General features: G+C 40.3%; 1 protein-coding gene across 1 annotated transcript in view; it reads right to left on the minus strand.

The window, feature by feature from the left end:
• Positions 1–14579, minus strand: part of MYRFL (myelin regulatory factor like) — a 121203-nt gene that overhangs the window by 19575 nt on the left and 87049 nt on the right. Inside the window, exons 14-15 of the mRNA XM_043879096.1 lie at positions 6730–6893; positions 6032–6095 (exon numbers count right to left, since the gene is read on the minus strand). Coding sequence (XP_043735031.1) covers positions 6032–6095; positions 6730–6893 — 228 coding nt within the window. The remainder of the gene's footprint in view (positions 1–6031; positions 6096–6729; positions 6894–14579) is intronic.

A 14579-nucleotide genomic window follows, 5' to 3' on the forward strand; every position in this document is an offset into this window, starting at 1 on the left:
TTTTTGAGAAAAGAGGACCTACCAGACAAGATACTGTCAGAACACAGAGGTCCATTTCTTTGAATAAGATACTTTTGAAAAACAAAATGTCTTCAAGACATGATAGAATAAATCCCAATGGAAGAATTTCAGGCAGCATGAAAATTTGCAGAAAAGGTTTTTGTGGCATGAAATACTATTAATTACTCCTTAAATCATGTATATTAGTATCCAATTCTGCCACCTATTTTTGAGAACAGTTCTGGGTCTATGTCTTATTTATTCTTATATCCCTTCAGCAAATATACATTAACTACTATGATGAGTAACACTACAGGGGAAAATGAAAATAAGTAAATTACGCTCTCTAGGAAGTGAATGAGATAAACCTTTAGGACTGGTACATATTTGCACTAAAAACTTGCACATGAGGAATGAGCCAGAACTAGGATAGACAGCTGTGCAGTTGGTGAGGAATCTGACTAGAGATAGGAGAGGTTTTCTGCCCAGTTTTATATAAGCTCTTTAAATATGAGTTTTCCTACTAATGCAATAGAAAGTGTTATGTTTGCTTCCTCCTGGGGGGTCCAGGGTAAGAAGGGAATTGAAGGAGTAGGCAAGAAAAAGCTTAAATTGGTCTTTGAATTTCTTGGGCAGATTATCTGCATAAAGAAAATGTTCTTCAGTGTAATATTGTGGGTGGGATTAACTTCACCCTTTTTAACAATTACCCAAATCTTTAGGGCTATTATATATATATAAAATATATATAACTGAGTCATGCATAGGTGCAATAAGAAGCCACTCTGAATACCAATAGGCTTCCCTTGTGGCTCAGCTGGTAAAGAATCCGCCTACAATGTGGGAGACCTGGGTTCAATCCCTGGGTTGGGAAGATCCCCTGGAGAAGGGAAAGGCTATCCACACCAGTATTCTGGCCTGGAGAATTCCAAGGACTGTATAGTCCATGGGGTCGCAAAGAGTCTGGCAAGACTAAGTGACTTTCACTTTCACTGAATACCAATAGCTCAGTTGCTAAAGAATCTGCTTGCAATGCAGGAGACCCAAGTTCAATCCCTGGGTGGGGAAGATTCCCCTGGAGAAGGAAATGGCAACCCACTCCAGTATTCTTGCCTGAAAAATCCCATGGACAGATTAGCCTGGTGGGCTATAGTCCATGGGGTCACAAAGAGTCAGACACAACTTAGCAATTAAACCACCACCACTGAATACCAAGAAGTGGATGGTTTATACCATTCCCACATCTCACTGGAACAGTTCTGAGGATGCTCTGCTAGTGCTCTGTACACAGAAGGAACTCAATGCAATTTATTGAATTGATTAGAATTAAATAGTATTAATTTCAGGATAGCAGCTTCCCTTCCAACCTACTCCCTAAAGGTGCCAGATTGTTTTAAATCTCTATGGTTTTGTTCCAAATCCTTTGACCTAATATAGGAAAATCACCCAAGACCTGGAGTCAGACTTGGAGTCAAGCCCTGAACAAGTCATGGAAGTGTCATTGATCCTCATTTTCTTCATCAATAAAATAGGAAGGATGAAATCATACCTGCCTACTTTTCAGAGTTATTACGTGAATCTAATTAACAGTGTAATGGTTCTCAAATTCAAGTTTGCATGAAGATTACTATGGAGCTTGTTAAAAATCTAAATGCCCTGAAATATTCTGATTCAATAGGTTTCCATCCAGACTGAGGTGGGGGCTGGCAATCTATAGGAAGCAGGATAATGAAAAGTGTCTGCATCAGTTCCTTCCCTTTCGCTCTTCTTCTCCATGTCCTCAGTGAATTTCTACTTGAACTCTGAGGTTTTTTCAACTTCACCCAAGTCAACAGCACACATTGGTATTTTGCCAAGCTCCCTGGAAGACTCTGATACATGACAAAGTATGAGAACCACTGAAAGAGTGGGTTTGAAAATACTAATGGTGAATACTTATATGACACTCATGTGGCACACCCTCTTCTGAGTGCTTTATGTATACTAATTTATTGAACCTCACAATAACCCTCAACAACCCTTATAAGGCAAGTACTATTCTCATCCCTATTTTAGAGATGGGGAAAAATGAGGCCCAGGGAGGCTAAGTTCTTCACTCAAGATCACACAGCTAATAAGTTACAGAGCCAGGCTTTGACCCAAATAACACTTGACTTCAGAATCTGTGGGGCTCTCCTGATGGCTCAGACAGAAAGAATCTTGCTGCAATGCAGGAGACCCGGGTTCCATCTCTGGGTTGAGAAGATCCCCTGGAGGAGGGAATGGCAACTCACTCCAGTTTTCTTGCCTGGAGAATTCCATGGACTGAGGAGCCTGATGGGCTACAGTCCATGGGGTTGCAGAGAGTCAGGCACAACTGAGCAATGACACTTTCAGAATATGTGCTCTTATTCTCAATGTCATGCTGTCTCCCTTTTTCTGTCTGTAAAGAAAAGAGACACTGAACAACTTATTGTTATTATTCAAAAGGTCTTCATGGCTACCAAATGAACTCCTTAACTGGTGGTCCAGAAACTGAGACTTATTTTCAGCCTTAACTTCTCCTCTTCTCTCTAACAAACTTCCCACCTAGTCAATGAAGCCAGCACCAGCTCCCAGACCTTGGCTTCTGTCATTCCATCCAGAACTGCTCCAGCAGCTCCTGGCACTTTCCAGCCAAAGCTTTGCCCCCTTGAAGGCCTGGTTCCCATGATACTCCCGCAGTGCTCTGAGCTTCTACATTATTTATCACTTCCAGGTACAACTGGTCTTTTTATTCTCTTCTGATTTTCCCTGGCTACTTTAAACTTCTTTTATCTTCTCTTTAAGATTTTTTTTAAAAATGTAGACCCTTTAAAAATCTTCATTGAATGTGTTACAATATTGCTTCTGTTTTCTGTTTTGGGTTTTTTGGCCCCAAGGCATGTGGGATCTTACCTCCCTGACCCCCTGGGGTGGGGGGGACCTGCATTCCCTGCATTGGAAGGCGATGTCTTACCCACTGGACCACCAGGGAAGTCCCTAGCTTAAAATTCCTTAGAAGAGGCCACATCTTACTCAACTTTGCCTCCACAGGCATAAGACAGTGACTATAAGAGGTCTTTGAAATGAATGAATGCTCTTCAATGTCTATATAAGTCCTGGACTCTGTGTTTATACGCCAACTCCCCCGCCACCCATGCACTCAAGACATGAAATCTCTTAATGTTTTAAATTTAGATTGTGAGCCTACAGGGAATATTTTCAGACTGGTCTCCATTCACGCATTGATTTAACGAATGGTTCTTGAGTACACACTATGTGTCAGTCCCCTGGGACAGAGAGTGAGGAAGGCGACACAGAGTCTGTTCTCATGGACATACATTGTAGCTGAAATCCTGAGAAAACTGTGAAAGAAAGAGATCCCTTAGGTGCAAGATGGTTGCTACAAAGGTTACACAGGAACCAAATGCATGTGTGCTTGCTAAGTTGCCTCAGTTGGGTCCAACTCTTTTGCAACCCCATGGACTGTAGCCTGCCAGGCTCCTCTGTCCATGAGATTATCCAGGCAAGAATACTGGAGTGGGTTGCAATACCCTCCTCCAGGGGATCTTCCTGACCCAGGGATCCAACCTGAGTCTCCTGCAGCTCCTGCATTGCAGGTGGATTCTTCACTGTTGAGCCACCAGGGCCCACAGGAACCAAATGGCACCTTCCAATCAGGGCCTCCATTGATGTAAATACAGTTCCTTCTATTCCCTTGCAAACTGGTTAGTACAAAGAGCACCTTCCCTACATAATATTGTTAGTATTTTGTGTTTATTGAGCAACCTGCTATGTGCTGGGTATTATGCCGAGGACTTTAGATCATTTAATCCTATCAATTATTTTTGTAAGATAGACACTATTATTATCTGTTCAGTTCAGTTCAGCTCAGTTCAGTCACTCAGTCATGTCTGACTCTTTGAAACCCCATGGACTGCAGCACTCCAGGCTTCCCTGTCCATCACCAACTTCTGGAGCTTACTCAAACTCATGTCCATCGAGTCAGTTATGCCATCCAACCATCTCATCCTCTGTTATCCCCTTCTCCTCTTGCCTTCAAACTTTCCCAGCATCAGGGTCTTTTCAAATGAGTCAGCTCTTCGCATCAGGTGACCCAAGTATTAGAGTTTCAATTTCAGCATCAGTCCTTCCAATGAATATTCAGGACTGATTTCCTTTAGGATAGACTGGTTGGATCTCCTTGCAGTCCAAGGGACTCTCAAGAGTCTCCTCCAACACCACAGTTCAAAAGCATCAATTCTTTGGTGCTCAGCTTTTTTTATAGCCCAACTCTCACGTCCATACATGAGTACTGGAAAAACCATAGCTTTGACTAGACAGACCTTTGTTGGCAAAGTAACGTCTCTGCTTTTTAATATGCTGTCTAGGTTGGTCATAACTTTTCCTCCAAGGACCAAGCATCTTTTAATTTCATGGCTGCAGTCACCATCTGTGATGATTTTGGAGCCCCCCAAAATAAAGTCTCTCACTGTTTCCATTATTTCCCCATCTATTTGCCATGAAATGAAGGGACCCGATGCCATAATCTTAGTTTTCTGAATGTTGAGTTTTAAGCCAACTTTTTCACTCTCCTCTTTCACTTTTATCAAGAGGCTCTTTAGTTTTTCTTCACTTTCTGCTATAAGGGTGGTGTCATCTGCATATCTGAGGTTATTAATATTTCTCCTGGCAATCTTGATTCCAGTTTGGGCGTCATCCAGCCCAGTATTTTGCATGATGTACTCTGCATATATGTTAAATAAGCAACATGACAATATACATCCTTGGTGTACTCCTTTCCCGATTTGGAACCAGTCTGTTGTTCCATGTCCAGTTCTAACTGTTGCTTCTTGACCTGCATACAGATTTCTCAGGAGGCAGGTCAGATGGTCTGGTATTCCCATCTCTTTAATAATTTTTCATAGTTTGTTGTGGTCCACACAGTTAAAGGCTTTAGCATAGTCAGTAAGGTAGAAGTAGATGGTTTTCTGGAACTCTCATGCTTTTTTGATGATCCAAGGGATGTTAGCAATTTGATCTCTGAGTCTTCTGCCCTTTCCAAATCCAGCTTGAACATCTGGAAGTTCATGGTATTATCTGTTTCCCAATGCAATTAAAGTAAACTTGCCCAAGAACACTTCTACATGTTTATTTATCCATGTATTTATATCTGTTGACATGTATCAATAAATTTGTCTGCAGTATAGCATTTTAGTACTTTTTAGTAGAATACTGTACTCTTCTTAAATCCTCTTAGAATAGTTCAGCGATGTACAACAGAAGAAGTAGAGAATAAACCAGGACAATGGCAAAAATGTCAGGTCAGCCCTTAACAGGATATAGATGAAGGTCGTAAATATCTTCCTCTGGGAACATCAGTGGATCTGAGGGGTGAACTGAGGGTCACAGCTTTCTATGAATGCAGCTAGGAAGAGAGGACTGCAGCTTCGCCCTCCCTGACACTTCTCTGCCATGGAGAGGCTGTCCTCTAAGCTAATGATTAACCTTCATTTTTTACTGTAAATGTTATCCTATTTGATGAAATGCTCCATTCGTTAATAAAGTTGCCACATTTTAAGCTTTGCGAGAAAGTGAATACCTAGTCTCTATTTGCATATAGAGTACCGAATATCAAAGGGAAAAGAGAGATTTAGAGGTTAACTGACATGCTTTTTGGATCTTTTGGAAGCAAAGATAAGGGACTACGTCTAGTCAAGGAATACACACAGGTCTTATAACCCAGGGTCATCTGCTGATGAATTTCACTTGATAGGGAATATACACACAAAAACTGTCAGAGTAATATTTCTGAAATGAATGTGTTCTATACTCATACCCCTAAACTCCTCTTTGAAAAACCAATAATATCTATTATAGGAATAGTATTTAAATGCCTTAAGCACATAAGGATACATACTAGAGAACCCATCAACAAATAAATGAAGAAAAAACTTCTTGATTAATTTTCATAAACTCCATTTTAATAGAAAATATCATCTCTGTTCATTATAAATTTAAGTCTATTTACCTTGCTGTTTTTTTTGGAAATGGTCCTTTTTGGAGAAGATGCACTAAGAGCTCTGCTAAATTTGCTTTAAAAAGAGAAAGAGAAAATTAATTACAAATCAAATGCCTCTCTGGGAGTTATATGACAAAGGCCCAGGCTGTCACTAACACAGTATGGCTCTTTTTTGTAATACAGTGGTAATTTTAAAAAGGAAAGTCAAGGCAACTCAGAGTTCTTTTTGTGTATAAAAACTTTAGTAAATATAAATAAATGCATTAAAATTTACATTTCCCTTTTTCTCAAAACTATACCCTAGAAAATATGCACTTACCTCCTTAAGTAATAAAAAATAGAGTAAGTTTTGTCCCTGAGGACCAAACATGGTTTTCTAAATTTAGAAATGGTCCCCTTTCCTTGTTAAAAAGAGAGGCTGTAATTTTGTTAAAATGTCGCACATCCTATAATCACCACTCTTAAACAGATCCATTATATTTTGTTTTATCTTAAAAGCAGCAACAGAAAAAATAAGAAAATTATCACATAAAATAATTGTGTTTCAAAACATTCATTCTAAAAGAAGAATAGAGACTTAATTAAAACAAAGTAATGGTTGCTGCTTGGTAGACAAACCATTCAGATTGTTATAGAAAGGTCTTTCTAGTTATAGAAAGACCCTCATTCTCCCTTTCTCCAAATTTCTATGGCAGTCGTGGAGGTACCTGATTGAGCTCGCCTCACTGGCAGAGGACTTCCAACTACTGAGCCGCTTTAGCCTGGCCAGCTTTCTGTTCCATATTTCTAGCTCTTCTATTCTTTCTTCAAGGTTGTTGGTTAATTTGCAAAGCTGCTTCACTGCACCCACATTTTCCATGAAGATCTGGTCCTAAAAATGAAAATAATTCAGAGCACAGAAGTTTACAATTTGAGACCACTAGACAAGTGTCCACAGCCAATCTAAAAACAGTTCAACACTCCATTGAAAATGGTTACACACACACACACACACAACCTCAAGTTCATTCAAGACAAATCTGGAGGCTTGAAACTTGAAGTGATCTTGCTAAACTTCTGGTTGTGCAGTAAAACTGCTTATGTTCAATTTGCAATAAAATGGAGATATGTCCTTGTAATCTAAGAGAGAGAACAGAGCTGAAGGACATTGTCAAGTTTTGAATCCAAAGATTTATTTTCAATGGCCATTATGCTCTATTTAAAACTCATAAAAAGAAAGTCAGAACAGGCTTCTGAATGTTGATTTGTGTGTGCATCACTAAATCATCATAAGGAATGACTCCTGATAAAATGTATATCAAATTGCTCAGGTGAAGGAAGGAGGAATGAAGATCTGGGCTTTTCTCTGAGCTCTGCCACCTGCTAGATGTGAGGGACCAGTAAAATAGAGCAACTGCTCTGAGCTTCAGTTTCTTCATTTATAAATGAGAGAACAATTCTTGAGGTATTAATTCTGTCTTGCTGTTGCATGCAATTTATATTTTAGCTTAAACAAAATTTTAAAAACAACACAATTCCTTCTATTCAGAGAAGTTATCAACATGTCAGAAACAGCAATAAAGGAAAGACCAACCAAAACCACAGCATGCCAGCCATCTGTTCCCCTCCCCACACACTTCAGCCATCATAGGAACATGTGTGTCTATCTTCTGTGTGCATGCTCAATGACTAAGTCGTGTCTGACTCCTTGAGACGTCATGGACTATAACCCGCCAGGCTCCTCTGTCCATGGGATTTCCCAGGCAAGAATACTGGGGTGAGTTGCCATTTCCTTCTCCCGGGGATCTTCCCAACCCAGAGACTGAACTCATATTTCTTGCATCTCTTGTATTGCCTGGTAGATTCTTTACCATTTGAGACACCTGGGAAGTCCCATAATTAATAATACTATATTATTTACTTGAAAGTTGATAAGAGAGTAAATCTTAAATGTTCTCACACACACACACACAATGTAATTATATGAGGTGATGGGTTTGTTGATTAACCTTATTATGGCAATCATTTTGCAATATAAGTGTATATCAAATCATCATGTTGTACACCTTAAACTGACATGGTGCTGTGTGTCAATTATATCTCAACAAAGCTAAAAAAATTCAGCTGTAAGGGAGGATAGTTTATTTAACTAAAATAAGATCGGAGATGAATTGATAACTGTGGAATCTGAATGAAGTATATAAATGCACCTTATTATTTTTCTGTCTCATTTTGTATGTTTGAAATTTTTCATTAGGAAAATGTTTAAAAATAAATAAATCACAAAATAAAAACAAAGCAAAAAAAGTCTCCCGACAAAGGCTCTTCTAAATTTTCTAATTCTGGTACAGATTTCCCTTTACTTCTAAATTTGTTTTATAAAAACAAGTCAGAAATTACAAAGATAGGAATGACATTCTATGGTTCTAAACCATAATAAATGTCATGTTACAATTTATGGTAATGAGTAGAAAGCCTTAGAGTAGAATTATAACTGTATTATTTAGAGTGGGTCACAAGGTCATATGACGTCCACTTAGCAGTCCAACACAGGTTCCTAAGTATCATCTCTGACTCCCTCCCCCTGCAGGAAATCCGTCATACAGTTCATCATCCAAAATCTACTGAATCTACCTACTTCTTTCCATCCTCATTGGAATTACTATTTCTCATAGTATTTTAAAAATTTTTTCTTGGCAACTGGCTTCATTTTTTTCTCCTTTAAAAAAAAAAGTTTGCTTGATATATTAATTTGTGATTTAGTTCACACTAAAACAGGCTGTGGAAAATGATATTGGTGTCCTCTCTAAACCACAGTCAGTTTTTTCTGCCATGTTTCCCCACAGGACTTTTCATGCTGCCTCATGACACATGAGCGACGGCTGCATTTGTTTGGCTACATGTCAGTAATGATGAAAAGCCAGCTCTGATTCCTCCAACTCAAATTTGCCAGCACCATGCATCTTCCATGTAGATCCAATGGGCAAGAAGATAATTCATGGTTTTCCTATTTAAGAGGAAATAGAGCTGGAGAGTGGATTTACTACTACCTTTCAACAGCAATGATGGCTTTGACTTTATGGATCCAAAGGAAGATTACCAAAAAAAATAAATTTCTAGGACATGTCATGGAGATTGACTCTTATTAGAAGACTTCTGACTTATCCCCTATCATCATAGTGAAGTCAGTACAAATATATTATTCAAAAACATTACTACATTTTTAATCAAAAATGTAATCTAGAATTTTCTGAAAATGACCTTTTCTATGCAAGTGGTAAGGTCTCCATGAGTTCATTTTAACTATGAATGTGCACTTAGATGGCTGAGGAACTTTTTGTAAGTATCCAACTTGCATGTAGAGGTTCATATTCATTAGGACTGAGAAGTGCATAGGATTGGGGAATTTTGAAAAGCTTCCCCATCTGATGCCCACTGTTGGTTAAGAACCATTTTGTAGTTGAATCTAATTTAATTACTCAACTCTGTCCAGTTATTATTGACCATTTCAAATGAAACCCACTACCTAGTTGAAGTGTAGCTTTACAATCATGATGTAAAAATGATGAAAATTAATGTGTATGCTATTCTGTATGAGGTAGATGGTTGGTGAGAACCTACTGAATAGTGTGTGTGAGTGCTTAGTCACTCAGTCGTGTCCGACTCTTTGTGACCCGATGGACTGTAGCCTGCCAGGCTCCTCTGTCCATGGGATTCTCCAGGCAAGAGTACTGGAGTGGGTTGCCATGCCCTCCTCCAGGGGATCTTCCCGACCCAGGGATCAAACCCAGGTCTCTTATGTCTCCTGCCTTGGCATGTGGGTCCTTTCCCACTAGCGTCACCTGGGAAGCCCACTGTATAGTACAGGAGAAAGAAAGAAGAAGGTACAATCTGTTTATAGGACATTTATTAAGTCAATCTTTAAAATGCACACCAATATGTCTTAGGTGCAGAAAAATATTGTTTGATTCCACTTATAGGAGACACCTAGAATAGTCAAATTCATAGGATCAGAAAGTACATTGATAGATGCCAGGGGCTGGGTTGCATGGGGGAGGGAGGATGGGGAGTTAGTGTTTAATGGAGATAGAGTTTCAAATGAAGACAGTGAAAAAGTCAGGAGATGGATAATGGTGAGAGGTGAATAAACTTAGTGTCACTGAACTGTGCAATTGTGAAGTCACTCAGTCATGTCCTACTCTTTGCAACCCCATGGACTGTAGCCTATCAGGCTCCTCTGTCCGTGAGATTTTCCAGGCAAGAGTACTGCAGTGGGTTGCCATTTCCTTCTCCAGGGGATCTTCCCGACCCAGGAATCGAACCGCATGGCAGGCAGATACTTTATCATCTGAACCACCAGGAAGGTAAATATGGTTAAAATAGATGTTTTATGTTATGTGACTTTTACCATAATTTAAAAAAAAATTAAAAATGATTAAACCAGCTTGCCACCAAAATTGCTCAGAAGGCTGGGGGTAGGGGTATTATTCACCCAGCATTTAAAAGACTTGCTTTGGGGTAAGGGTACACATGGACAGCATGAGCATATTTTTTGGAAGGACACATAGGGCAGTTTGGCAAGTGTGTGTGCACAGAAAAACAACAGGAAGTGTTTGTGAAACCAGAGGCCTTGTTTAGCTTAGATGTGTCTCTGTCCCAGCCTCGCCTTTCACACATCCCCTTCACAGGCTGCACGCTAATCATACCTAACCTTGTGCCCTTCATGGAACACATATCATGTATCCCCTGGTCTCTGACTGCTCCCTGGGCCTGAACCAGCTGTCATCCCTCTTCACCCACCTGCCTTTCACTCGGTGTCATGGTGACCAGTGTTATAACCCCCTGGAGACAGGGCCTGCCTCTCCTCCACAGCAGATTCTTCCACACAGGGCAGAAATGAATGAACGTTCTTACAGCGGTGACTCAAGAAGCCCTGAAGCCCAGGGATGACATAGCCTGGCTCTCTGGTGAAACTGGAGAGCGTGGCCAGGCTTCCAGTTTGTTTCTTTACCTGAGGTTTCTTTCAGAAAAACGAAGTCTATGTTCCAAATTCCCTTTCCATGTTAGGAAATTTGAGTGAATTAAGTAAACAAACACTAGTGTCTGACACCCTCAGTGCGAGGGGCTAGTGACTTGCTGGTCACCTGCCATGTGACTTCCACTCTTGGGGGTACACGTCCTCTCACTGCCTCCCCACCCGCTAGGAGACAGACTGCAGGACGCTCCCGGGTCCCTTGCAGGACTGACAGTAAATGAGCCCCCGCACGGTGGAGCAGCCAGACAGTGGACTTGATTTCTCCTCTCTTTGGGAACCCCAGCTTGTCCTCTGTCTAAAAACACTGAGGAGGATAACTAAGCCTGAGAGCAGAGATTGCTTTGAGAAGTTGAAACAGACTCTTATTGCTTTCCAGGGAGAGTCACAGACTTGAAAAAAATCTCTCCTTGTGGCATCTGATGTTGCATAGACTGATGTTTTTATAATAAAATCATGGGAATAAAACTGCCTATAATTGAGTATTATGAAAATGATGGTCCAAGGGAGAACTGTCTTTTAGCCAATGGGTGTGCCCGGCAATTGTTTAGGCTTTGGATAAACTCAGCTTTAGATCTTTGTCCAAGAGTTTATTTGTGGACAGCTCACAAAGCCTTGATGTGGATAAAAAAAAAAAAAACAACTAGAATCCCCAAACCAGAAAAACAGGCTCTGAGATGATGTGGGAGCTCAGACTTCAGCTCAATTTCCAGCAGGTCCCTGGAGGGAAGGTTTCCCTCCCGGGCAGTTTTCTCTGGCAAACAGGGCAACTCTTGGGCTCGCTCCACTGGATGTTGTGTTTTCACCTCTGCTTTACGTGGGAGGAGCACAAGTTCATGAAACTGTTTACAATTATGTGTTTTATTGTTGCCCTTTGTTTGTTTGCTTTAGAATTCTTGCTTAATTTTCATCATCTCTGTTTCAATGTAATTTTCTGTGGAAGGGCTTGAGTTCTTTGACTGAGATAAGTTTCCAGTTGAACAAACATATGGCACAGTTTGTTGCAGTTCTCTGATTTCTTGTCTTCCCTGGCTGGCCAATGAGCTCTTTTTGTGGGCAGTGTCTTATGACTCCTCAGAGCCAACTCATGGCACCTGCAGTTCAATATTCAATGAATGAACAGAATCAGTAGTTCTTTTTCAAGGACCTCTGATGTGCTAACCATTGTCTTAAGTGTGTGTGTGCACTCAGTCGTGTCTGAGTCTTTGTGACCCCAAGGACTATAGCCTGCCAGGCTCCTTTGTCCGTGGACTTTTTCAGGCAAGAATACTGGAGTGGGTTGCCATTTCCTTCTCCAAAGGATCTTCCTGATTCAGAGATTGAACCTCTGTGTTGCTTGAGTCTCCAGCACTGGCAGGTGGATTCTTTCCCACTGTGCCACCTGAGAAGACGTCTTAAGTGCAGGGCGAACACAATTAGATAAGGCACAGGATCTCTGCCTTCATAGACCATGTTTTCTAGCAGGGAGATTAGCCAAGAACAAGTAAACCAGAAGTAAATAATATAGTTTTAAGTTGTAATTAGCACTAGGAAGGAAGCCATTGAAACAAAAAATAATTGTTCCTCTCTTAAGCCATTGCCATAGATTTGGTCTATTTTATTTAAGAGAGCAACGGTGGAAAAAAAAATTAAATAACAGCATTAAGTGGAAAAGTATATTCTTGTCCTGCAAAAGAAAGGTAATCCAATGGAAAACTGGACCAAGCAATTCACATAAGGAGAAATCTAAATAGCTAATATAAGAAAGAGATGCACAACTTTATCACTCATCAGAAAAACACAAATTAAAACAGTAAGAAACCACTTTACCCTTATTAGAAGTGAAAAAAATAGAAAGTCTGAAAATGTCAAGTATTGATGAGGACACAGAGAAGCAGTCCGCCTCATGTACTGCTTTTATGAATTGGAGCTGACTAACATTCTGGCAGCGTTTTGTAGAACTAAGGCTGTGTATATCCTATACCACTTCCGGAATGCGTGCCAGAGAAAACCGCCCACATATTCACAAGGAGGCTTGTGTGAGAACATTCATCGCTGCATAGTTGTGGTCAAGAGAGTTGGAAGAGTCCGTCACTGGAAGAGAACGTAGGACACAAGCCAAGGAATTTCACGCATCAGAGTCTGAGCAGATGTATATAATTCAAAGAAAGTTAAAACACATTCATGAAACACTAATAATATTCCAGACAGCCTGACTATCCAAGGATATATATGAAACACATTAGCATGGCCACCATTGTTGTGGGGGGGTTGCATGGAAGAGGAGGATGCAGAGAAGAAAAAATGTAAGAAAGGAAAAGAGCAGCACAAGGGGGAAGGTAGTACCTCCACTCTAAAGTTCCAGTGATAAAGACAAAGAGGAAAATCTACTAGAGAAAAAAAAGAAAGAAACAGATTTTACATCTGGAGAGAACCACTCCAAGTCCAAAGTTTCTTTACCTACTCTCCAGTGCTCTTACTCAGCTTGTCGTTCAAAGGCAGAGTGATGGACTCTGCATGATTGAGACTGAGCTCAGAAATCTAAGAGCTTCATGGATGAAGGCTAAGCAAACTGAACTCTACCTACAAGGAAGAAGCTGTTCTGGCCTAACAGCCAAACTTAACAGGTAAAGAAAAGTCAGCAGTCATCTGAAAGGGACTTGAGTATCCTTAAAGACTTTATTTTTTAAGAAATTATTCAAAAATATTCTCTTTGAAACTTTTGGCAAAGGTCCATGTAGTCAAAGCTATGGTTTTTCCAGAAGTCATGTAGGGATGTGAGAGCTGGACAATAAAAAAGGCTGAGCATCAAAGACTTGATGTCTTCAAACTGTGGGGCTGGAAAACATTCTTGAGAGTCGCTTGGACAGCAAGGCGATCAAACCAGTAGATCCTAAGGGAAATCAACCCCAAATATTCATTGGAAGGACTGATGCTGAAGCTGAAGCTCCAATACGTTGGCCACCTGATGCACAGAGCCAACACATTGGAAAAGACCTGGATGCTGGGAAAGACTTAGGGCGGGAGGAGAAGTGGAAGACAAAGGATGAGATGGTTGGATGGCATCACCAACTCAATGGACAAGAGTTTGAGCAAACTCTGGGAGATCGTGAAGGACAGGGAAGCCTGGTGTGCTGCAGTCCATGGGGTTGCAAAGAGTCGGACACAAGTGAGTGAGTGAACAGCAACCACCACTTTGGTAAATAAAATGTGAAATTCCAGGTATTAAATTAGTAAAGGTTTAAATAAACGGGCTACCTGATCTTCAGAGCATTGCCACCACCTGCTGACACAATGTTTAAATTGCAGTTTTAGGTGTCTGGAACAGCGTTTTTTTCCCCAACATTTTATTACAAAAGTTTTCAAGCATACAGAAAACAATTTAAGCATGCATTTAAAAAATTTTAATTGCAGAGTAAATGCCCACATACCACCTCCCACTTTAATTTCACAATTAGCATATTGCTCTAATTCCTTTATCACACACCTTTCCATCCATCCATCCATCAACCCACCTTATTGAAATGCATGGAAAAAAGTAAATGAGCAATTACTTTTTAAAGATAT

This window comes from Cervus elaphus, chromosome 3 (genome assembly GCF_910594005.1).
Source record: "Cervus elaphus chromosome 3, mCerEla1.1, whole genome shotgun sequence".
NCBI lineage: Eukaryota > Metazoa > Chordata > Mammalia > Artiodactyla > Cervidae > Cervus > Cervus elaphus.